The sequence below is a fragment of the Synchiropus splendidus genome, chromosome 6 (assembly GCF_027744825.2).
Source record: "Synchiropus splendidus isolate RoL2022-P1 chromosome 6, RoL_Sspl_1.0, whole genome shotgun sequence".
NCBI classification, from domain to species: Eukaryota; Metazoa; Chordata; class Actinopteri; order Syngnathiformes; family Callionymidae; genus Synchiropus; species Synchiropus splendidus.
In genome coordinates, this window is record NC_071339.1 from 706963 (window position 1) to 731911 (window position 24949).

General features: G+C 51.2%; 2 protein-coding genes across 4 annotated transcripts in view; both read left to right on the top strand.

Annotated features, from left to right (window-relative positions):
• The first annotated feature begins 398 nt into the window (after positions 1–398).
• Positions 399–6484, top strand: si:ch211-117k10.3 (Krueppel-like factor 15). The gene is made up of 3 exons (XM_053867287.1): positions 399–563; positions 2194–3301; positions 4424–6484. Exons 2-3 carry the CDS (start codon positions 2238–2240, stop codon positions 4590–4592), a joined length of 1233 nt encoding a protein of 410 aa, XP_053723262.1. The 5' UTR covers positions 399–563; positions 2194–2237; the 3' UTR covers positions 4593–6484.
• A 732-nt stretch (positions 6485–7216) lies between these two features.
• Positions 7217–24949, top strand: part of elk4 (ETS transcription factor ELK4) — a 34637-nt gene continuing 16904 nt past the window's right edge. Inside the window, exons 1-7 of one of the 3 annotated variants that reach the window (XR_008414795.1) lie at positions 7217–7687; positions 9763–9975; positions 10505–11230; positions 11976–12197; positions 12643–12762; positions 14111–14275; positions 16184–17113. Coding sequence is in view for 1 of the 3 variants with exons in the window: in XM_053867285.1 (XP_053723260.1) it covers positions 9769–9975; positions 10505–11230; positions 11976–12197; positions 12643–12762; positions 14111–14209 (1374 nt within the window). In the remaining 2 variants the exon portion in view is untranslated. Of the gene's footprint in view, positions 7688–9762; positions 9976–10504; positions 11231–11975; positions 12198–12642; positions 12763–14110; positions 17114–17303; positions 17427–24949 lie in introns of those variants that run through there. The other 2 variants (XR_008414794.1, XM_053867285.1) reach the window with 2 other exon arrangements.

Consider the following 24949-nt stretch of genomic DNA (forward strand, 5'->3'; position numbering starts at 1 on the left):
CTCTGTTTGGAGGCCCAGTTTGCTCATCACTGATGTGGATGATGCGGATTCAAACTGTCACAGCGTGATCCGCTGGGATTGACTCAATAGATGAGCTGATCAGAGTCATCGTTTTAGGTCCGGTCCCATGACCCACAACCCCACATATAGGTGGCTGTCCTTCACAGCAGCCGGTGTGAGGTCAGTGCGTGTTTCGGGGAAACCCCGCGGAGACTCGGGACAACAACAAGCCTTGATCCGGTCGGGCGGCTGGTTCCCCTCGCGCGCACCCGCCGCCGCCCCTCCGTCGACACATGGTCAACAGAGTCCGTCACGTGACGGCCAATCGGCGCGCGCCCTTTAAGACGAGCCTCCGCCACTCTCGGCCAATCAGCGGGCAGGAAAGGGGCCCGTTCCTCCGGACGGTGCAGCGGCGCGGTCACGTGACGCAGGGAGAAGGAACGCCAACATGGACCCGCGGCCGTGAGTGGAGGCGCACAGAGCTGGAGCACCACACGACGCCGCGACACCGATCCCGTCGACGGAGCGGGTTCACGCGAGCGAGCGGCCGGACACGAGTCTCGGTAGGTGGCGCTAACCCGCGCGGCTCCCGAGCAGGAGGCGTGTGGAGACGCGCTCGAGCTGCGCGTGTGGGACGCTGCTAGCCGTGTTTTCCACCGCCGGAGCGACCTGTACGGGCCTCGTTGCCGCCGGATTCGCTGCCCTCGCCGCGTTTTCAGGCGCCATATGGGCGCGACGGCGCGGCCCGTGTTTACCAGCCTGGCTCGCGCCGCTCCCGTGTGAGCGCGAGGCCCCGCTGCAACATGTGCCACCACCACCACAACAACAACAACAGCAGCAGCAGCCTGCGGCCCTCCGCGGCTCTGCGACGCTCACTCCGCTCGACACTCATCCGCCAAACACACGCGCGGCCTGCTGACCCCGTGACCCCGTCACATGCCGCAACACCCACCAGAGCGCGTGACTGCGACCTCAGGGTGCTGCGGACCTCCGAACTGAACCACCTGGTTCTGCGGCCGGTTGAAGCAACTGCGAAGAAGGTTGCGACCATCCGAGGTTCCGGAGCAACGTGACGGGACATAAGGAGCCTCTGTACATGCGCGAGAGAAAACCTCGTGTCCGTTTTGAGCCATGGTTTGAAGGGATGGAAACAAGTCCTGTGTGTTTCTAGTGCAGAGAACCAGACGCGTGCAGAATAGATGAACACACACGGGTGCTGGATGAAAACTGGTGTTGACATAAGTCCATGTTCCCTGAGGGGTTTCCACCTGAAGGCTTGTTTGGTTCTGAGGGGGGCGGAGCCTGACGGAGGTCTGGATGGGGGCGGAGTCTGAGAGGTACAGGTGTGTGTGAGCGGCTCATTCCAACAGTAGCTGCTGCTCTGTTGATGTAGAGGCTCAGAAACAGCCTGGAGAGAGATGGAGCTGGAGGTCGGCCATGTTGGTTTATAGTGTTGGGCAGACGCTGCACCACTCACTTCCCTCTATTCTACAGTTCCATCATGGGGATTTGGACGTTTAGGGTTCAGGATCCTTGACGTCCGAGTCGCCACCCTTGGTGCCAAGATTTGTGGGACCATGTGAGGGTTTGGCATCGCACGTGACTTCAACGAGGAGGGAGGGAATATGGTGCCGCGTCTTCATGATCTTCATCTGACAGTCCGGTCAAACATTGAAGTGAGAGTGAGACGGAACCAAGTCGGTCTGGTCCACCGAAGCAGGAGCTCCAGGTATTTTCATGTCTGAACAACCAAGCAGGGTGGTGCACGTCAGCTTGATGGAGTGTGTGAAGTTTATGTGGCGTTATGTAGTACGAGAACCACGCTCCTGTGTAGCAGCAGCTGCCGGCGGAGGCGGGCTGAAGGGTTGCTCCTGACCAATGGCAGCAGAGTGGGCGTGGCTGTGAGAAGGAAGCGAAGCGTCTTCGATGGGCGGGGCTTATGAATGTAACTATTTCCACTCGTGGAGAGCTTGGTTCAAAGTAGTGAGTCGATGTCACACTCGCTTCAGTCCATGTGTTGCTCTGTGTGACGGTGATGTCCCAGGTTGCTGCCATGAAGGAAGTCGCTCACCTGAATCTGAGAAGATGTCTCTGTGCTGCCGTTGAAAACAGGACACTGTTCTGCTCCCACCCAGCTTTGAGAGGGGCGTCTGGTGACCTGGACTGAAGAGCGTCTCTCTGTGATGTTTGCAGGTTCCTTGGTTTCTGACCTGCGTTTGCCTGCGCCGCCCAGATCAATGGTGTCCCTCAGCAGCAGAGCCCTGAAGTTGGAGGTGGACCTGTTTAAGGACAGTGGCTTCCTGTGTCTGGGGGAAGGATTCCACAGTGAGGGAGGAAGCTCTGCCTCCTGCGACAGCCTGGAAGCTGGAGAGATGGAGGTCATGCATGGCTGCAGTCCGGGACCAGCTGAAGAAGAAGAAGATGAGGAGGAAGAGGATGACGACGACGACGGTGCGGCGCTGCACATTTATGCGCGTGAGGAAGGTGAGGAGGAGGAGGAGGAGGAGGAGGAGGAGGAGCCTGGGAGCCGTGAGCCGAAGCTGCCAGAGTTTTCCTTCAACCCCTCGTCTCCATTCTCTCCCACTCTGGAGGACATCGAGGAGTTCTTGAAGGAGAAGATGGAGCTTGTTAAGGAGGAGCTGTTTGCTCCCAAAGCAGAGGTCTCGCCGTCGCATGGCCTCTCCAGTGACTCTGTATGCCCCGCCTCCAGCGCCACCTCTTCCTCAGAGACTCGCCACACTACAGACTCGGTGGCCTCCAAGTGCAGCACAACTTCCCATCTGCGCAAGAGGAGCCGCTCCAGCCCCCTCGTCACCCCGCCCCCCTCCCAAGCCGCCCAGAGCCCACCCGTGCTCGTCAGCGCCCCCCTGCTGCTCCAGCTTCAGCCTGTGCCCCAGGCCCCCGCGGGTGGCGTCTGGCTCACGCACCTGGTGATGGGACTGCAGGGCACCGCGGGGCCCAACATCACGCTGCTGGCTCCTCAGGCGCCCTCCACACCCGCCACCCTGCTGTCCAAGGCCTCGGACCAGAAGTACGTGAAAATCGCCCCCCTGCCCATCGCCGTGAGCGCGCTGGAGCTGGGCGAGGTGGCGGGACTCGGCGGCCCGGTCGGCGGGCTGCTGAAGGCGGCGGCGGTGGCGGCGCCACGGCTGGCCAAGGTCCCGCCCACGGAGCGGGTCCACAAGTGCTCCCACCCCGGCTGCGGCAAGATGTACACCAAGAGCAGCCACCTGAAGGCGCACTTCCGCCGACACACCGGAGAGAAGCCCTACACATGCAGCTGGCCTGAGTGTGGCTGGAGGTAGGTGCTGCGCGGAAGGTCTCCGGACCTCGCACGCGCACACACACACACGCATGCACATGCACATGTTTGTTTTGCTTTCCCCTTGGGGACATTGTGAGTCTTCATCCGCAAATTGAGGTTTGGACCTGTGGGGACCGGCAAAAGGTCCTCACAAGGACAGTGTGTTAATAATAATCAAGCGCTCATACACACACATCTTGCTCTCTTAGTGAGGACCGTCATTGACATACATTGACGTCACCCTTTCCCCGGCCGCTCCCCCTGAACCTAACCATCTGAAACACACGGACAAACTTCACCTTGACTCTCAACCAAACTGAAACCCAACGATAATGACCCAGCTGTTTTGCTGTTTTAACCCTCAAACTGAGGCTTGACACAGTGAGGACCGAACACAATGTCCTCACTCTGTTGGTTCCAAACTCAGAAGTACAAGAATTCAGTCGGTGGCTACAAACCTCTTTCTCTTTTGAAGAAGGTCACCATGGTGGAGTGGTGGGAGAGAGTGTGACGCCACAGGGCTAACAGCTAGCTAGCATGTGGGTTAGCACGCCGCTCACTTGCTGTAGATGCAGTCAAGTGTCCTGTGTCTCTCTCCTCCTGAGAACAACCAGAACTGAACTAGTCACTAGCGACACTCAACACATGGTTCCAGATTAGGACTCAAATAAGACCTTTGGATGTGGATCAGATGTTTTATATGGGAGACACGTGTGTAGAGTGAGGATTTGAAATCCTTCTCAGGGACCAATAAAGAGCTCCGTTCTAAAGCGCCGCAGCTCTCTGTGCACTGTTTGATGCTTCATGCTTCACAGGGTTGATACATGCTCCTGGATCATGTGTCAGGGTTTTAATATTGATCATGTCTGGTGTGGGAGCATCACAGCGAGAGGATTGAAGCAACTTTAGGTTGAACAGAAATTCAAAACAGCTCCAGACAAAGGTCATGGCCACTCGTCGACTACTGGAAAATGATGGCTAAGTCGCAGCACTAGTGAAAAGATTGTCGCCATATTGGACCTGTTTTTGTGGTGTGGCTCGTGTCACCCGACAGTCGTCAGACGGCTCGGTGTGTGAGCCGGCGCCCCCTGTCTAACCAGGTCCGTCTGTCTCCTCCAGGTTCTCTCGGTCCGACGAGCTGTCTCGCCACCGCCGGTCCCACTCCGGCATCAAGCCCTATGAATGCACCTTGTGCGAGAAGAAATTTGCCCGGAGCGACCACTTGTCCAAACACACCAAGGTGCACCGCAGCTCGCGGCCCGGCCGGATGCTCCGGGCCACGCTGTGAGAGCGCTGGCCATCAGGTGTCCCTCAGGACCTGAAGGTTCCGGGAAGCAGATGCCTTTTCCTTCCTCCCCACACTTGGTTCCTCCCGGCCCCCTCGCCATGACAGCACTTCCTTCCTTCCTTCCACTCGGCCTGTTTGACCGCCTCCTCTGGAACGAACTGGAACGAGAGTGGACTTCCTGAGTGCAAACACTAAGCAGCACGTGTGTGTGCTGCCACAGAACCAAGGCTGCTAAACAGCGATGGAAGCTCTTCGGTGACGTGTGTGTTGTCAAGACCTTACCCATGTGACCATCTCCCCACATGTGTTTTGAAAAACCATGGTGCTGTTTCAAACTGAAGAGAAGCTGTGGACAGGCAGATGCCCGTCCTCCTTCCTGCTTCTCTCTCGGCGCTGGTCTTCTCGGAACAGCCGTTTGCTTCTGAGGCTGCAGAACCAGAGGAGCTTCCTCACAGCTCATAAGCTCTGAAGGCCCCGCCCCCCCACACCAAGGGCCTTCCTCCTCGCCTTTGATTTCATGGTGCAAAAGTGAATCAACACATGGCTCCTTCAACCGTACAGTAGCGCTTACTGTAGGAGCCCAGGGCTTCTGCAGCAGGGATGGGCAGCTACAGGTGGTAGTTGGCGTTGGACTCTATCAGTGCATTAAGCTATTACGCCTCCTTCTGGATCAGATCCCCCTTTTGTAGCCCCAAATACGTGTGGTGACGTCATAACTGCCCTCCGACGATTGTAGCTCCATCATGTCACGGAATGTCAGGCCGACTGTTGCTGGGATTCTTGATCGGCTGGTTTCTCAATCTTTCCAATGAGTCTGCTGGTTTCAAGTGCACTTTGTTTCGCCTTAAAAAGGTCGTTCCTCACGGTTTATTTCCGTTCCTTCCCATGAACATTTTGCTCTCGAGCGCTGTGACCCAAATGCTGCCATGTTTGACCACCTCAGAAGGATTCTGGTGCTTCTTCTGCCGCACATCTTCCCGGTGCTCGGACTGGGTGGCTGTCAGGTCTCCGTGGAAGGGCTGCGCCGCCTGCGTTTTGAAATCCGCCACGCAGCAGGGCTTCACCGTCCTCGGTTACATCTAAAGACATGTAGTGGATCCATGTGTGGCGCTGCTGCGGAGAGGCGCCGGCTCCTCCTGGAGGGCTTGGTTTTCCTGGACCCACTGGCTTTATCCTCGCAGTGTGACATCAGCAGAGGAACATCCCTCAAGACCACCAGTAAAACTACAGCTCTCAAATGGGATGATTCCAGCATGAGCAACTTTTGCTCAGAAAATCAAGACTGTATATGTTTTTATAGCTTTTATGAGTTTTTATTCTGCTTCCAGTGATGGAGACGTCGCTGTCTGCCGGTTCTCGCTCTTACTTGCTCAGCACTCTTCGATGGTCACTGAAGGAAAAGCTCCCCAGGAAGCTCTTATCCCCCCCCCACCCTCCACCCCTTCCTCCGCGCTGCGCCGCTGACCTACATCCAAACCTGTTTCCTTCATCATGGTCCGCGCCCCTCCTGTGTATCTGGTTGAACGTCAGACATGTTACTGTTTCATTTTACTTTGTATTCAATACCAGAAATGCTATTTTCCTATTTGCAAAAAATAAAAATGATAAACCATGGCAGTGTTCTGTCGTTTCTGAATGGAGGCTGTGGAGTGTGGAAAGGTCAAAACTCACCCGTGTCATGACAGCAGCTGCCGCCTTGCTTTCTTCTGGTTCATGGTTTTATTGCAGCACCTTCTCATGCTGCTGGTCACCTTCGCCTCCTTGCGTGTGACCTGACCGTGGGCCACCCACTTCTCATCTGTTCTCCTTGGCTTCTTCTGTTTCTTCTTGAAAGAGGAGTGTGAATGTGCCCACCCCTGCTGCAGAGGCGGGGTGGAAGGTGGCTGCCCTCTCCAGGTAGACGTTCCACTGTCTCCAGGAACCGCTGCTTCAAGCAAGCCCAAGTCGTTTGACAAACTTTTCCATCGTCTCTCTCCTCCTGAGAACAACCAGAACTGAACTAGTCACTAGCGACACTCAACACATGGTTCCAGATTAGGACTCAAATAAGACCTTTGGATGTGGATCAGATGTTTTATATGGGAGACACGTGTGTAGAGTGAGGATTTGAACTCCTTCTCAGGGACCAATAAAGAGCTCCGTTCTAAAGCGCCGCAGCTCTCTGTGCACTGTTTGATGCTTCATGCTTCACAGGGTTGATACATGTTCCTGGATCATGTGTCAGGGTTTTAATATCCGTGTTTGATAATGTATCACAGTGAGATGCTTCAAACAAGACCTTTCCATCCCGTCTAGGGAAGGTTGCCATTGACTGTAGACTAAAACAGCATTGATCCACTGAAACTCGTGTTGGATAAAGAATTGTTCAACTTTAAATGATTTACACTGTTTTGGGTTAGAAGTGTAGTGACTGGGGACATAAACAACAAAGCCTCGATGATTGAATTTTTAACTTTGTTTATTTTCGAAATCTATATGTTTACAATACGTGTATGATTCCGAAAATAAACATTATTGATGGATGCGTGTTGCATGACGTCAGACAGGAAGTACCGACACTAACGGAAATGAAGAACAGAATAAAAGCCTCAATTGTTCCTGCTGCATACGCAACTTCCTGTTTAGCTCCTACACTCTGGCGGGACAAAAACAACCATTTCGGCCACATTTCCCGAATATTCGGATGGAGAAAACAAACGAGTAATGTCGGGGTTTCGCCACATTTCAGTCTGTCACAGGGAATAAGTGGAACGTCGCCAGACTCGCGTCATAACTTACAGTGGTCTGGTAACAATTCCCGGTTCAGTGACACACCAACGCAGCTGCAGAAAAGTGCGCGTCAAAGTGCGAGCACAGAGCCCACGGACGGTCGTGTCTCCGGCAGAGTTGGGGAGGAGAGTGAAGGCCGCGTGATTTCCTGTCCCGGTGACAGCGACTGGGAGCGCGCGCGCCTGCTCCCCTCAGCCCGTGTGTGTGTGTGTGAGGACCGTGCGCCCGTTCACCACCACCCCCGCGCCAGGAAACAGCCATGTTGTGGGCAGCGTCGCTCGGCGGCTGCACTCGTCGCGGACTGAGCGGGAGTTTCTGAGGAGAAGGTGAGGTCGAGCGGCAGGTTAGCTCCGGGCTAGCTGGGCTAGCTTGCTGCCACTCAGCGCGGTGACGCTGGAGCCGAGAGGTTTCCAGTGTCTTCGCCTCACACAACTTCAACAAGTCTCTGGCGTCATGGCGGTCTCACACACGAGCGGCTCTACGGTCCGGTGGACCACAGTTCGTGCGCTTGGCTCCACGCAAGCGTCGCTGACAGCGTGTTGTGAGGTGCTGCTAACAACCGACGCTCTGCGTTTGTCACCGATACTGTGTCCATGTCATGGGTCACACGGGTGTCCGGGACACTACTACGAGTGGTGTGGACAGTACTACCGTGGCCCCCCGAGTTCCAGCTGAGCGTGTCGTCACCGCCTGTATCTCGCTGGTGTAGCGGCAGACACAAATGTTTGGTTTGTTGTCTTCTTCTCTTCACTGCCTCCCTGCAGTGGTCAGTAGTGTGGTGGCAGGAGAGAGCCATTAGAAGAGTGCCCCCTGCTGGCAGGCATGCCTCCACTCCAGCAAAAACAGCGTCAGTGACCCAGTGTTGTGTTCCGGGCCTTCAGCGGCTGCTACATCTGCCTGGGAGCGTGTTCAGGACAGCCTTGTATGAGGATGAAAGATGGCGTCTCAGTTCTCCACCTCTGTTTAACCAGGGTTTTCCCACTTTGACAAAAACCAAAATTCTACTCCTCTTTCAAACCACCTCCTCGAGATGTAAATGGCCTGCTGAGCCTTGTCCAGGGGAGTTAGCTCTCCTGTGTTGGGCCATTCCTCTGTGGAGAGGTGGTTTAGTTCCTCCAATGCAAAGGTCCGCACACTCTTGGCTGCACTGGACTGCATCAACCACATGGCTCCTTTTGGTGTTTTGTCCTTGGGATGGACAAGTTTCTGTCTTAGAGTGTTGCATGGTTTGAACTGAACCCGGACTTCATGTTTGCTAAAGATCCTTCGGAGTTTCTCTGAGACCATGGTTACGGCATGGTTACGGCGCTGGACGATGTTTTCTTTGTCCTTTGTGTTCCCTTTAGATGTTTTGGTAAAGGCCCAGTTGGGGCCACGTTTTTGAAGGGCATTCCTGATGCAAGTCTGCTTCTTCGTTTTGGGCTCAATCTCTCAAAGTTCTGACCGCTCCAAGTTTTTCTTCTGGTGGGGGATGTGAGTCAAACTGGAGGTATTGCTCTGCCTGTCTTGGTTTCCTGTACACTTCAATGTTGAGACTCCTGTCTGCTTCAATGTTTACAGCACAGTCCAGAAAAGGTAGTCTGTTGTTTTCCACATCTTCTCGGGTGAGTTTGATGTGTCCCTCTACCAGGTTGATGTGCTGTGTGAAGGGCTCCACTTCACCCTTCTAGACCCAGGTGTCATCAACATCAACTGAACCCACAGCAGGGTGGTGTGCCCTTGTATGAGGCCAAAGCAGTGTTCTCAACTTCTTCCATGCACAGGTTCGCAACTATGGGTGACACTGGGGAGCCCATTGCACAACCGTGTTTTGGTCTGTAATATAAGCCTGAACTCCCACCCAGCTCATTAGAACTGACCAAGTCTCCTGGATAGGAGGCGAAACCTTTGCTTTGACTATTACTAGTCCGGTTGACCTGATTCAAACCTTTGCTGTCAGTGAGCCAGGCTTTTCCAAAATCTTGTAAAGAAGTGAGGGAGGCAGCAGGGGGACCTCAAAACATCGAGAAGGACCGTCGCCATGTCGGGGTCCGTCTGTGCTCTGACTCTCTGTCACGCCACAGTAGGGCCTCGCTGGCCTCCTGCCTCATTAAAAGAAACACAAGACACAATTTCATCTCTGTTTTGTCCTCTCTCTAGTGCGAGGTGTGTTCAGTGTGTGTGTTCAACCTTTTTGACAGCTCACATCCTTCGTCTTTCAGTGCAGAGATCAACAGCACGAGTTTGAATAAATGACAGTAGTTTGTTATTGGTCGGAATCCCAGGACGTGCACGTCATCTCAGCCAGTTCAGTGTCATGTCAGGGTCATGAAGGAGAACTGAAGTTGGCATCTCCGTGGTCCAGGCTGTATTTGTTGGTTTGTGGCGTTTGATTTACCGTGCCGTGTACTTTCCCCCGCAGCACGATATGGACAACTCTGTCACTCTGTGGCAGTTTCTCCTCCAGTTACTGTTGGATTCCAATAACGAGCCGCTGATCCGCTGGACCAATGAGGAAGGGGAGTTCAAACTGCTGCAGGCTGAGGAGGTGGCACGGCTGTGGGGGGCCCGAAAGAACAAGCCCAATATGAACTATGACAAGCTGAGTCGGGCTCTCAGATACTACTACGACAAGGTGAGCGCTCTGCTGCCGCCATGATGGAGTTTCCCTGATACTCTTCCTTTTTGCAACCGACATGAGCATGAATTCAGCATGAAATCACACTTCACCAAGTTTAAAAAAAAAAAACAGCCTTTCATTTGAGGTATTCTGTTGTGCCCTTTGTTTCATGTATTGATCTTCAAAAGCATAATTCATGGTCGGCATTTGTTGCAGAAAATCCAGGGGCTGCTCTGAGTGTGAATGTTAGCAGCCAGAAAGAATGATCCATTTTCTTATTTAAAATTCATCATAGTGAAGTAAATGGATCTTTCTTTATTGTTTTGCCTTCACGCAGCGTTAAAGCAGTAAAATGTACATGGACTGGATAGAGATGATGTGTTGTCGTGCAAGAGCAGACACAGAGTTCTGAACGTATTTGTAACTCCACAAAAACGAAAGCATGTAAGCGATTGATCTTCCTTCAGCGTGTGCCATCGTGCACACCTTGCTGTCACGTGTGACGTGGCTCCTACAGTCCTTGAACTGCTCCTCTGTTTTCCAGAACATCATCAAGAAGGTGAATGGTCAGAAGTTCGTCTACCGCTTTGTTTCCTACCCGGACATTTTGAAAGGAGTTGCTGCTGTGAGTGGTGAAGGTGAGGATGAGGGCGCTGCGGCTGCCCACGCCAGGATGACCGACGCCTCTCTTCAGGAGAGTGAGAGTGCTGAGCGCAGCAAAGGCGGGACGCACACCTCTCTGGGCTCCAGCACCAAGCAGTCCAGCCGCAACGACTACATCCACTCTGGCCTCTACACCTCCTTTACCTTGAACTCTCTGCAGAACGAACGGCAACTTTTCAAGTCCAGCAAAGTGGACGCCTCAGTTGAGAGAGCGGTGGACAAGAGAATCCCCGCTGCTGATGGACAGGTTCTGCAAACTCAACCAGCACATCCGGCTCCGCTGCCGTCCGTCATCAAATTTGGAAACAGTTCTCCGAGGCCGGTGTCTCACGCCACGCTGGAGCAGAGCCTGCTGTCCGGCCGCTCACACACTCAGCAGGCCTTGCCACTCAGGGTAGATGTGGCCCTGGGGCCTCAGCAGATGTTCTCCTCAGAGCAGTCCTCATCCAAGCCACAGTTCAGCCTGTCGGACATCACCTCGGCAAGCTCCCCCGCAAGTCATGTGCCTGACCCGTCCAAGGAGCTGGTGCTTGACATGGAGCCTGGATCCTTTCAGCCTGAAGACACCCAGACGCCTGAGAACAATGAGGCCCAGTTGCAAGACAAGGTGAGTTGAGAAACAGCGGGTACGTTGCCTCGGAGCGCGACCATTTCTTTATTTTTCTCTTGACTCCAGCGACAATGAGTTTGACAGCTCAGTGTTGGACAATAAAGGGACCCGGGATTGACTGTTTATTGATTGACTTTTTTGTATTGTTTATTTACCAAGATTTTACAGAACAAGTACAGAAGACACTAGACATTGAAAATATATCTATAAAGATACAGAAAAGATAAAGTATATAATAAAATCCAGACACACACAAAAAAACATCTGTTCCCTAGGCTGGGATTTCTCTCTGTAAATATTCATGTTTTTTGTGTAAGCCAGCGTCTTAGACCTGGTGCATCACCCTTTTGTCAGTTCTTCTTAATGACTGAATCATTTTCAGTAGCAACACTGAACACAAATTTTCAATTTTGAGGGGGTGAGTCGCAGCAAAAATGTTTGTGGGTCAGTTAAAAATGGTGTCCGCAGATCTCTCTCTCTCTCATGAGTGTTTATCACGTTGTCCCAGAGTTTCTGCTCTTAAATACTGCTCCAAAATACATGAGAATGAGTTGCTATGGTGGGACCGCTTTCGTCCATCCGTGGTGTGGTTCGCCCCTCAAATGGTCAACTGGTGGAGTAGAATAGGTTTTGAATGTTCGATATACAGTACATACAATTGTCCTTGTGTATTGTCCATATGTCACTACATACTTCACCCTTTCTTCACTTTCCATGAAAGACTTGATCTCTTCCCGTCCAGGTGGACAGTGTTGGTGGCACGTCTTCTGGGTACGAGATTGTTCTGGTGGATGAAAGGAAGAAGGCTGCAGTTGGCGAACAAAGCTCAGGCAAATCCAGAAAGCCACCTAAAGTTCTCCAAATCAGCCCGCCCACTCTCCTGGTGACCACGTCGGACTTCTCCCCCATGAACCTCTGCAGTCCCTCGCTACCTACCGCCTCGCTCACGCCCGCCATGCTACAGGTGATTTCAAAAACGGAGAACTATTCTGTTCTGAGCAGATGTGTCTTGACAAAGACTCAATCAGAATCTTCACTTTGTTCTTTATAGTTTCTTGTTTTAGACAAGCTTTTAAAATGTAGCATTTCCCCGCTTGTGGGACGAATAAGGGCAGTCTAATCTAATCTAATCTCAGATCCCTTCTGGAGCATCTGGAAAGCAGGACAATTCTTATAGAACTGATGAAATATGTTTGTGCACTCGAGTGAGATTTCCAATCCAAACATCACTTAAATGTCTGCTTGCTCAAGACTCCACACAGAAATAATGCCTCAGATGTGCTGTGATTCTTTAGACAAAGGTTTTGTTGCTGCACTGCTGAGACAGGTGCATCACAATTATGGCACTTTAAGGCCTGACATGTTTGGTTTGAGGTGTTCACACTGATGAGTCAAGGCTTCTTTCCCAGACTCCCACTCTGCTGCTGACCCCCAGTCCTCTGCTGTCCAACATCCACTTCTGGAGCACGCTCAGTCCTGTGGCTCCACTCAGCCCGGCGACAAGACGTCAGGGAGCCCACCTGTTCCAAGTCAGTATTGCCCTGAGGCTCTTTGTCTGAGTCACAGAAGACACTGAAACCATACTGATGCTATGTTTGAAAGCACAACATGCTGGTGTGAAACCTCAGCAAGAACCCGTTCCCACTTGGAGCCCTCTTGTGAGTGCCGCGTGCCTTTCGGTACCTAGTGGTAATTGGGGGCGTCTGACCTGTTTTTCTGAGTTAGCCCTGCTGTAAGTGACTCGACATACTGGTGATCAAACTTGGAGATGACTTGTAAAATCACAGTGGAAGAGATGGCTCACTTAAATGTCAGCGAATGTGAGTGTAATTATCAATCCGTAATTACACTCGAGTGGCAATAACTCACATCTGCACATTAGGCCTGCATGGTAAATCGTTAAAAATCACGATTTCGATTCACCCTTTCGTCTGATTTAATTTTCTGCATTTCATTTAAACCGACTGGACTTGCATCAGAAATGCTTCTTTCCTTTGTGAGTTTTACGCTCAGAAGCAGCGCTGTGAGCCACGACCTTCAGCCAATGACCAAGCGCCTTGTAGTCACGTGGTCCACGGGTGACGTGAGCGCGGTGGTGATGGGATCACTCAGCGACAGGATAGAAACTGAAGGAATATGGATGTGGCTATATTTTGGATCCAAACCAGATGACGAGCATCAGTCTCTAGTGATTTACAAGACATGTTTTTCTCTCGACTCCTCTCTCTTGACGGAGCACAGAGAGTTTTCTGGGCTCATGAAAGTGAGAGCGCTGGTTCCTCAGCAGCTGTTAGCGCAGCTGACACTTAGCAACCCCCGCCACTCCCATCATGACATTCGGAGTGATGAGAAATAATCACTTCATTTCACCTTAATTTTTGTCTTCTTGAAGAGGGATATTAAAACGTGTCTGAATTAAAATGATTGAATGGTTTTCACATCATGTACACAGTATTCATTGTCAATCCATGTGATCGGTATCAGTGATCGACCGCAAAATCCCTGATCGGAGCCTACCTTCCGCAAATCTTCATCAGCACCTCAAACATCATATGTCTGGTGCTGCAACATTGTTTTGTCATGGTTCATGTGTGCAATAAACTACATATTTCTTTATGAGGAAAAAACATTGTGACCGAGAATCGTGATATCAATTCTTAGCTAAATATTTGTCATTCATATTTCCCCCTGAATCCTGCAGGCCTACTCCACATTACATAATAATTGTTATTTTCATGATAATAATAATAAAGGATCATGACGAAAGATGTGCCCCGCCAGAGACGGCTACGGCGTCACAGGCTGACACGTGCAGGACATCCGCAGCTCTGTGATGAAAGATGTGACTCTGTGCTGTGGTTTTTCTCTCTGTTCCAGTTCCCTTCCGTCCTCCCTCCTCAGTTCCAGATCCCCGTCCACAGCATGGATGGGACCAACACGCCGGGCCCCATCTCTCCAGACCTGCAGAAGACATAAGACCTCCTTCCTCTCTCTCCTGTCACACAGCGCCACGAGATCCCAACGCTGGGACCTGAATCAGTGGTGTGTCAAGTTTGGATGCAGACCTCGACATGACTCATCATTTGCTCACAAATGACTTGCAATTTTTGAACGTGCTCGTGCTCCACAGTTCATTCTTTCATCAGCAGGTTGTTCTCATCCATTTCCCTTACATGGAACGATTCTTTTGTTTACCCCCCGCCCTTGTCTGCCCTGGAATCTTTGCTGCTTATGTAAAAAGTGACCAAAGTCTGAGGCGAGCTGAGACGCCTTCCTCGTTGCTCCTCGAGACCTTTTTCTATTGCTGCCTGCCTTCAGGTGTCAAGCCATAAATAAGCACTCACTCTGCAAGCAACTCTCTCAGCATCAAATGGCCATCCGCGTCTGAGAGTCTGTATTAGGGAAGCACCAAAATGAGACGTCTTAGCCAAAAGTGACGATGAGAAAACCCAAACACCTGAAGAGCCATGGCGGCAGTTACTGGTGCCACGGTGTCTGTGGCTGCTTCACTCGCTGAAATCACATTCAAAGTTTAGATAAGTCAATAACAAAATGATGAAAATATTTCTGCAGCACTGACACTGCAACAATGTGCAATATGAAATTCAATGAGGTTGTTGTCAGACAATGGACAGGCTTCGAAATGACCGAAGGCCAGAGATTGTGAAGCGAAGCGCGTTCTCGCAGAACAACATGCGGGGCATTTAAGTCACGCACATTTTAGTGTTAACTCATAGGGTTAGTGCAACAAAGGACAAGAGCAACTGCTGAAACACTGTTTTCTCTGACAGTGCTTCATTTCTCCATCCAGTGAATCTGACATGGATCCAGTGCAGTCGCGATGGCGTTCGGAAGACCTGAATCCACCTCAGTGGCGCCAGTGGTTAAAGTCTTTGGGTTGGAAATGCACGTTTGGCTGAGCGTTTTCGGTGCATCCCTAGTGTTTCTTCACTGAATTGTTTAACAGTGACTCCCATGCTGGCTCCAGGAAGGAGATGTTTACTTCAACATGATCTTATGCAAAACCTACTAGGTACTGAAAGTACTTACTGCGCACCGTGGAACGACTTTGCCGCTACAGACGACAGAGCGAGCTCATCAAGGCTGTTTCAGCTGAACACAGCTGGCCAAAGATGAAGTTCTGAATCTGAACGCTGGCTCTGACGCCTTCTTTGTGCTGCCTCTTCAGCTCAGCTGTATTTATTGAAACACAAGTTTCAGGCCACGTGGATCATAGAAAGACAATCTTAGCCTCTCTATTGAGAGGAGCGTATCGCAGCATGTTTCAGAAGCTCCGTCCAGCCCTTGCTTTCTCTGTTGCTGGCAGCCCAGGTGCAGTGATTTAAAGTCGACTCTGACCTGTAAATGACAGCCCTGTAAATGACCTTGGAAGCCATATCAGACGCCCTCCGTGCACTCCCTCTCCTCTAAGCTATTTCTTGTTTGCGTCGTATGTTGCACTTGTTTACACGATGCTGGCGCAGGAGCCAGCAGATGGCGGCTCCTGTGTCCGGCTCTATGCGAGGTATAACCAGCAAAAGTCCTCAGTGAGACATCGATGGTGCCTTACACTAGAACTCCTGTAGAACCCCCACGTCATTCCTGTCCAGCGTTTCTCTGCCACGTCTCTGACCAAACCTTGCGAGGAATGTTTGCAGTTCTACTGTTCAATGTGCTGCAGAAATGCGTTTACTGTACATAGGTGGCGATACACCGAGTCGAAGTGACAGTTTTTTAACCTTTTTTTTTTTCCCCCATACTTTTGTATCATTGTAGTCCTCACCGGTTGTTCTGTATGCTGGGGAACCCTTGTCATTTGGATGTCCTGCTATGGTCTAGTTGGGTGTGAGCTTGTTGGCGCAGATGAAAAACAACAGAGCCTGGTGTGATGATGTGTTCTGACATGATGCTTTTGCTTCTGTAACCTCTGATGTTTATATCTATGTCCAGAGCTCAGTGCAGCCCCCTCCTCAGGGGGGGACTCCATCAGTCGTCCAGACATCACTGACGCTGACCATGGTTCATGCTGCAGCGGTGCTTCAGTTGGATTGATGCATCTGGCTCAGCCTCCGCCCCAGGTTAGATCCAGTTCCCAGGTCAGACCTGTGGACCAGTTCTCTCACTCACCCTCCACCAAAGTGGCTCTATGGTGCCGCCACCTGCATTTTTAATTCATTTTCAACTCCTGTTTAGAAGTGAGTGACTCACCTGCTTGTCTTTGAGACAACACATTAGGTGCCACTCACCTCACTGGGATTTGAGCCCATCACCAGCAGACTACACTTCCTGATGTCTGAAACGTGGCTGGCACCATATCCCATATGGCTGAGACCAGCCAGTCTGGTGTTCATCGCTGCCCTCACTTTGTTCTCGTGACCCCACGGGTGAACACAGCGCCTTGGACACGAAAAGCTCGGCGCTGTAAGTGCCGTGGACACACGTCCTGTTTGCTGACTAAGAAATGGGTATTTTCCAAAAAGGGTTCAATTGATGCACTTTGTATTTTGTACGGCAGAATTTAAGCAGTTTTTCTGATGTTTGTACCAAGTACCCCGGGATGGTGTATAGACCTGTTCTGGGTGATCCTCATCAGGGGAGTGAGTGGAAGAAAAATGAACAAATGTACTTGTAAGTATCAAATACTTCTCCAACCTGTAGCTGATTTTGTTGTGTTTAGTAAGGCTTACCTCCTCTAGTGGACATCTAGCTGCCATGACAGTAGTATCCACCGCTCCCAAATGTTCCTTTGATCTTGTTAATCCTGGGTTTAATCGTTCAAATGTTTACTACAGCGTGTCTTTAACCATGACGACGACAGTGTGGCGAATCTGGACGTCTTTGATGACGTCATTAATAAACACACATGCGGTCTCTACTTGATGACTGTGCTGCGTCCTGTTTTTTTGGTCTCTTTCATCTTTTGTTTTTAACAGGCTCTACATGACAGGATTCCTTTCTCCTCGGTTGTATCCACTGCAGAGCTGTTGCACACAGTTGACATGGCACCTTGTGTAAATCTCTACTTCTCAGTGCAGAAATGAAGGACTAACCAGGTGGTCTGTCACTGCAGTGTTGGCACCAGCTGCAGCCAGGCCTGCGGCGCTGGAGGTGCACTCACAACAGGGGCTCAGCGCTGGAGGGCAAAAACGAGACCTGGGAAGAAGCTCAGCGCCTCCTGATGGATTAAAGGCAGGTAGTGAGCGACTGCTTTCGCTGTGATGTTGAGATGTGCATTCAGGAATATGCGTGCATTACACTAAAGCAGTTGTCCGCACCATAGTACTCGGTAAAAAAGTGCGTTAGAGTGCCCACCTGAGCTGCTCAGGTCCACAGGCATCGTGAGCATGTGCTTGATTCCTGGCTGCGGAAGGTGTTCTGGATGTTCTCAGACACAGATTTGGTCTCACTGGTGATCGATCACAAGTGATGGGTAGAGGAGGCAGCACGAAACACTATTGCCTTGTTGAAACGCTCTCATTTCCAGGGACCACTAGATGGCGCCCTTGGTGTAGAAATGATGTGAGGTTTCATGGCATTCGTTAAGTCCAAACATGATATGGCAGTTAGCGCTACCTGGTGGCCTCTGAGAATCAGGACAGTCTTCATTTAGCCTGCAATACTGAGGGATGGGTGAGGATGGATGGTTGGACGGATGTAGGGAAGGATATTTGGCATACTTCACCTCCTCCAAACATAAAGTGTTTGAGGTCCCACAACAGTGGAGACCGGCCACGTCACTCAGTTTGTCTTGATCTCTGTTTTGCTTGGCCTCGCTCAGTGCTTCACCAGGTATCAAAGCATTTTGCCTCAGCAGTGAAGGAAAATGCCCCTCAATATGTCAGAAATACAATTTCAATATCAAACAAGTTTTTTTTTTTTTTTACAGCAAGGATTGCAACACACTGACGACCTAAATACCCAAAAAGCCTCTTACGGAGCCCAAAAAGCTATTTTTCTTGTGGTCACTTCGACTCCTGCTGTCGCTCTTCTTCCAGCTGGTGTCCTGCTCTTTCTGCAGTTGCATCTTCAGATGTTTGGCCTTCTCGCGCTCTTCTTCAAGCTTCAGCAACAGTTCCTTTTTGGCCTTATTACATCGGGTCAGAGTGTTGGCCATTTCCTTGATGAGGGACTTGTTCTCCCGGTTGAAGTAGTCCCTTTCATTCTGCAGCAGAACTGACGTGTGCTGCTCCCACTGGGTCTGGTTTTTCTCTATCTCGGCGATCTTCCGACGCAGTTGCCAGTTCTCCTTCTCCACCTCGCAGAGCTTCTTGATCAGAGACCCGATCTCTTGGATCATCGTCTCCTTCTCCGTCTTCAAGCTGTCCCTCAGGACCTCCAGTTCCTCTGCGGTACCTGAGCTGCCTGGAGTGGCGTCTTCGATCTCCAAAGTCTGGCTCTTCATCTCGTTGGCTATAGCTCTGTGCACTTCCCCGAGCAGCGACGAGTGAAGTGGGTCTTGACTGGATCTGCGGTGTGGAAGTGCCTCAACAAAGGCTGCGGCCCGTCGCTTTGGTGGAGCCGCCTCATGTCACGATCACTGGAGAACATTAAGGAATGCGGTAATTATCGGCTCCACTGTGTGGCTATTGACTCTTATTAACTCTTAGGTGTGAGATGAAAGCAGACGCACCACACCCCGGGCCCAGACATTAAAGCGCCGGTCTTTCTTCTCAGGCAGCAGGCAAACATTAAAGGTTTGCTCCCCTCCCACCGTGGTGTCCCTCTATAAGGTCCCCTGGAGTCTCAAACGTTCTCCACCAAACCCCAGAGGCAGGACTGACACCTCTGCGTCAGCTTCTGCCCTCGGGGAGCGGCCCCGCTCCAGGCTGCAACTGCTTCCTCAGACTCTTGACCTTCTCCCGCTCGTCCTCCAGCTTCTGCGAGAGCTCCGTCTTCACCAGGTTGCACTTGGTCAGTGTATTGGCCATTTCCTGGATCAGAGTCTTGCTCTCCCTGTTGTAGTAGTCCCTCTCCTTCTGCAGCAGGATCAGCGTGTGCTGCTCCCGTTGCTTCTGGCTCTTCTCCAGCTCCTCGATCTTTCGATGCAGTTTCCAGTTTTCTTTCTCGACCTCACACAGCTTTTTGATCAGGGATCCCTTCTCCTTCATCAGCGCCTCCTTCTCCATCCTCAAGCTGTCTCTCAGAAGAGCAAGCTCCTCCACCACTACCGGGCCGCCGGTGAAGCTCTCCTCCGGGTTCTCCATCTTCTCTGGACTGATCTGCAGCCGAAAGGCGTGTCCCCTGCTGTGTGTGCGTGTAGCGCCACCTGCTGTCCTGTCTGCTTTGAAACGCTGGTCTCGGCTGAATCACTAGGCCATGCTGTGATGCCTGAGCTCCTTGTGTGTTTACCCACTGCTCTTATTAACTTTAGATGTCAGATGAAAGTGAGCGCTGCCTGTCTGACTTCAAGGCGTCAGACTTTGTTGCACATTCCAAAGCAAGGAGGAGCCATGGCGGCTCTTTTATACGCAGAGGCAGAGAGTGGGACGGACCGCGGCTTGGTGACGTTCTGCTCTCACGGCTGGGCAGGTCCCGACCGCAGCTGCCGCTCCAGATGCTTGACCTTCTCGCGCTCGTCCTCCAGCTCCAGAGTGAGCTCGGTTATGATGTGATTGCACCTGCACACCGTGTCGGCCATGTCTTGAACGAGGGCTGTGTTGTCCCTGTGGAACATCTCCCTCTCTCGCTCCATCAGCAGAGAGACGCGCTGCTCGTGTCGCCGCTGCTTCCCCTCCATGACTTCCATCACTTGATTCAGGGCTTTGTTTTCCTTCTCCACTCGAGCGAGCTGCTTTATCAAGGCGGCGATCTTCTGCACCAGCGTCTCCTTCTCCAGCCTCAGGTTCCTCAGCTCCACCACCAGCACGTTGATGTCTGTCATGGCCGACAGGCCTCCTACCAGTCAGCAGCCTTGGTTCTCACCAGAGACCGTTTCCCCATGATGTGGTGGGAGACGCACCTGCACGCGTGTTGGACTACTCCACCTCTCTGGAACAATGCTTTTCCTCATATTTCAGTTTTCCTCTGACATTCATCCCTCCTGTCCTGTGATGCACAACCAAGTGCAGCTCTTGGACTTCAAAGGACGCAGCGTCTCATTGCCCTGGATGAGAAATCTCTCAGTGTGACTTCATCCTGCGGCGGCAGCTGGTGGACGCTCCACCTTTGATCCGTGTGATCACAACAAACCTGCTCCACTGGACGCAGGACGCTTCGAGGACAGTCCAAGGTCTTAGATGGAGAGACTGGAGGCACTGGACTAAATCCTGAAAACATCATGTTGTAGGATTCACTGAGGTTCGATTATGCTCCAACCAGTGCAGTGTTTTAGGAGCCTGCTTTGGTTTATTTTTGACAAATTGTGTATATATAGCATTTAAAAATGAATAGAACAGACAGAAAAGGGTTTGTGTTTTCAAAAGAAACATTTATCCTCATTAATGTTGGTCCTGCTACTCTTCACTGGACAGAGGAGCTCACCACTTCTTAGGTTGGCCACACCACTCAGTGGACAGTGGAGGGTCAGACCGGTGCTGCTTGTTCAGCTGACACCTCATTGCTTTCACCAATGTGACAATGTCAGAATGTATACTGTCTCGGTACCTTGGTTTCATCTTGGTCTTGATCTCCAAATATCTTGGTCTTGATCTCCAAATATCTTGCTCTCATCTTGGTCTTGATCTCCAAATATATTGGTCTTGATCTCCAAATATCTTGGTCTCATCTTGGTCTTGGTCTTGATCTCCAAATATCTTGGTCTCATCTTGGTCTTGGTCTTGATCTCTGAATATCTTGGTCTTGATCTCTGAATATCTTGGTTTTGATCTCCAAATATCTTGGTCTCATCTTGGTCTTGGTCTTGATCTCTGAATATCTTGGTCTTGATCTCTGAATATCTTGGTTTTGATCTCCAAATATCTTGGTCTCATCTTGGTCTTGGTCTTGATCTCTGAATATCTTGGTTTTGATCTCCAAATATCTTGGTCTCATCTTGGTCTTGGTCTTGATCTCTGAATATCTTGGTCTTGATCTCCAAATATCTTGGTCTCATCTTGGTCTTGGTCTTGATCTCTGAATATCTTGGTCTTGATCTCGAAATATCTTGGTCTCATCTTGGTCTTGATCTCTGAATATATTGGTCTTGATCTCCAAATATCTTGGTCTCATCTTGGTCTTGGTCTTGATCTCCAAATATCTTGGTCTCATCTTGGTCTTGGTCTTGATCTCCAAATATCGTGGTCTCATCTTAGTCTTCATCTTCAAATATCTCATCTTGGTCACCACAGACCCAGAATCACTTGTTCCGACCCAGAAACTTGCAAGATGACAGTGATATGAGGTGGAGACATTGCAACAGGCGAAAACACAACTCACAACATGAAAGTGCATCAGATGATAGAGATTAGATTTTTTTTTTTTTTCATCGGAAGAATCCCGAACGAAGCATTATGACAGCATCAGGTTTGCTCCTTGCGAAACTGAAGTGCGGCGCATGCTTCCAGATGTACCTCTAATGACGAAAACTAAGAACGAAAACTTGTTTGTTGCTCGTAATGTTTACGATTGTCGGCCCCGGATGTTTTCAGAGCCGATGATCGAGACGAGCAACATGGGGACAGAGACGGCCGCCGAGTTGGAGGGGAAAATCTAAGGCTGATTTTTATAATGTCAACCTTTCAACAATGCACTAGGGCCCTTGAAAAATTCAGACCACACTCGAAATAATCAAATGCGCCGGTGAGAATTCTGAGGGACCAGAGGGCACCAGGGGGTGTGTCCTGCAGAGAGGCGGGGCACAGACTTTCTGTGGAGGCAGTTCACAGTACGTCCTGTTGCTGTGGGTGGACAAGTTTTCCGAAACTCTGGGACTGTTTCAGAAGCTACCATAGCAGCTAGCGCACCCTCCAATGCTGCTCTGTGCTGGTGCTTCTGTTCAGCCGCTGCAGCAGAGCTCGGCTTTGGTTGGAGTGATGTGCATTATAGCCCTTAACCCACTTCATATTTGAACCAACCCAGAGGCAGGAAGAGTGGAGCGTTTGCTCCTGGACTAGCCCTTGAGAAGAGCCCGTAACGCGGCCAGGACGCTGCTCCTGCTCTGCTTGGCTCCGGCCTGCTGCTCCCTCCTCCAGCTGCTGTTCTGCTCCTTCCACAGCAGCCTCTCTAGCTGCTCCACCTGCTCCCGCTCATGCTCCAGTTGGGCCGCCAGGTCCCTCTTGGCCTGGTTCCACCGGGTCAGCGTGTTTCCCAGCTGCTGGATGAGGAACTTGTTCTCTCTGTTGAAGTGGTCTCGCTCCCTCTGCAGCAGGACCAGCGTGTGCTGCTCCCATTGCTTCTGATTCATTTCCATCTTGTCGATTTTGCGATGGAGTTCCCAGTTCTCTTTTTCAACCTCCAGCAGCTTCCTGAGCAGCGAGCCCTTCTCCTTGTCCAGCACCTCCCTCTCCATGGCCAGGCTGTCCCTCAGCAGGTGCATCTCTTCTCCAGCAGCTTTGACCTCCTCTGACCTCTGCATGTTCCGTCACACCGAACAGTACAATCCGATTTTTCAGCTCATTGACTTGTACTTTGCTGTGTAAAGTGCAACCCTCGTCCATGTATTCATGAAGAGCTCCTCAGCTGCTTCAGCCGCCCGTGGCTCTTATGAACTTTTCAGCGTGAGATGAAAGCTCTCGCTTGTATTGATCAGCAGTGAAACATTAAAGCTCCGAACGCTTGTTACACATCATGAGACCAAAGGACGTGATGTGATGGACTAGACCCCTCGCTGCTGTAATGAGGAGGTTCAGGACCCAGGAGCGGCCTGCAACCACAAGGGGCAGCACGAGAGGAGGACGAGACCACAGCAGAGCTGGACCTTGACTGGGCCGTGTTCACTTCCTGGTCCTTCAGTTTTATAGTCAAATATATCTGTGAGTCTGTTCGGTTCTGTTTTCTCAGTCGTGTGTGTGTGTGTGTGTCTCCACCACTCTTCGAGTTCGCTCCTGGTTCGGTGAGGCCCTCGTTTCGTCCTTCTGTCTGTTCATATCGCACGTTGGTCCCTGGAGCCTGATGAAGTCCTGCCTCGCTGATGTTTACTGGGATGAATGTGCTTCACAGTGCGGTTCAGCTGCTGCTTTGACTGAACCTGAAGCTGCCACCACATTTGTCCGTTTATATTTAACGCGTGACGTCAATTTGTCGGCTGTTTTGCACGTTCCCTTGATCGAGACGTTCATTGGAGCTTTACGCACAGCAGCAGGACTTGGAGCGTCAACGCGTCACTCTCTATTGCGCACTGCGTTGTGCGGCCAGCAGAGGGCAGTGCAAGCCCGCCGGTGGTGAAGCGAGCGGTGCGGCGGGGAGAGACGCTCCCGGAAAGTGGGACAGGTGACAACAGGAGGCTCCGGGGGGAGGGAGGGGAAGGGAAGCCGAGGCGTTCTTCCATCCGCGTGTGTGGAGAGGCGAACCTTATGCTCAGTGATGTGAGGAGGTGTGAGTCCGGCATCACGTGTTGACGCTATGAGGCGCCGCTTGTTTTCCGCCGGTGTCGTGAGCGCGCCGTCTCCGCTGACGCCTCCAGTTTTGGCGCTCGGCGCAGACACGTGGAGGGAAGCGTCGCCCAATGATTAACGAAGCTGAATTTGTGTTGTTGCCCCCTTTGATTGCAGCAAATTGTCGACGGTGTCAGAGGCAGAAAAGCGCGAGCGACGTGAGAACGGCGTGTTCAGTCAGTTCCCTGCTCCGAGGAGAAGTGCTGACACTTGCGCAGCTTCACATGTAAATAGCTTCGACATTAGTATTCAAGCTCCATCCAATCCTGTTTTTTTTTTGTCCTTCTGCCTGTGAATGTCTGCGCGCGCGCGTGCGCTGGGGGCAACAATGGGGAATCGAGGCGTTTCATCAGACTCCCCTCGGTGGAGTGTGAATCTCAGTAGCAGGGGTTCATCCGCAGGACACTCACCAGGGCTCCTGCAGATCCCCCTGTTTCTGTTGCTCTGTTTGCGTCAGGAATTAGAGGAAGGTTCCTTGATCAGCCTCCATCGTGTTCGACAAGACACTTTCATACAGTTTGGATGCTCAGCTTTCATCGTCGGGTCCCTCTTCATCACCCCAGCATTTGTGGATATTAGCGTGCAACATGGGGCGCCATTTGTTTTGGTGCAGTCCTGAGGAGAAACTGAAATGAAATAGTACTGGTTTAATCACCGCGTGGTTACTAGTGTCTTAGGACTCACAGTTTGCCTCATGCAACCACACTCCAACTGAACTCTGACCTTGTGCCACTGAAGACAATTCGTAAGAAAAGAACTGCTCGTTTATTGGCCTTGGCACCGTAGCTGAAGTGATGATGGAGGACCAAACGTTCAGCTGCTTCTCCTCCATGACGGTGAAGTGAGGGTGAAGCTCTCTACTGGTCAGAACTGATGTGTTTTGGTGACGTCAGCCTTCAACTCAAACTCAGAGTGTCTGCTGACTGAGAACCCACTGCTCATAGAGATGCCATTTTAAAATCTGTATAGAAGACAAGGAAATCAACTGTTTGATCAACTGTTTCAGCTGTTTTCAGACTGATTTATTTTTTCCCTTTCAAGTGATGGTCAGGTGGCTGAGAAGTGCACAGCACATTTACAAACTCCTGGAACACATTTACAAGTAGCAAAAAACATTCACATTTGAGTCAAAACTTCTTTAGAAAGCTGATTTTTTTTCCTCAGTTTGTAAGTGTATTTCCAAGTT

Excerpts from the sequence above, each read along its gene's own strand:
- si:ch211-117k10.3 (XM_053867287.1), top strand. The coding sequence starts at position 2,238 with ATGGTGTCCCTCAGCAGCAGAGCCCTGAAGTTGGAGGTGGACCTGTTT. Across the intron at positions 3,302-4,423 it reads TGGCCTGAGTGTGGCTGGAG|GTTCTCTCGGTCCGACGAGC; the intron begins GTAGGTGCTGCG and ends TGTCTCCTCCAG.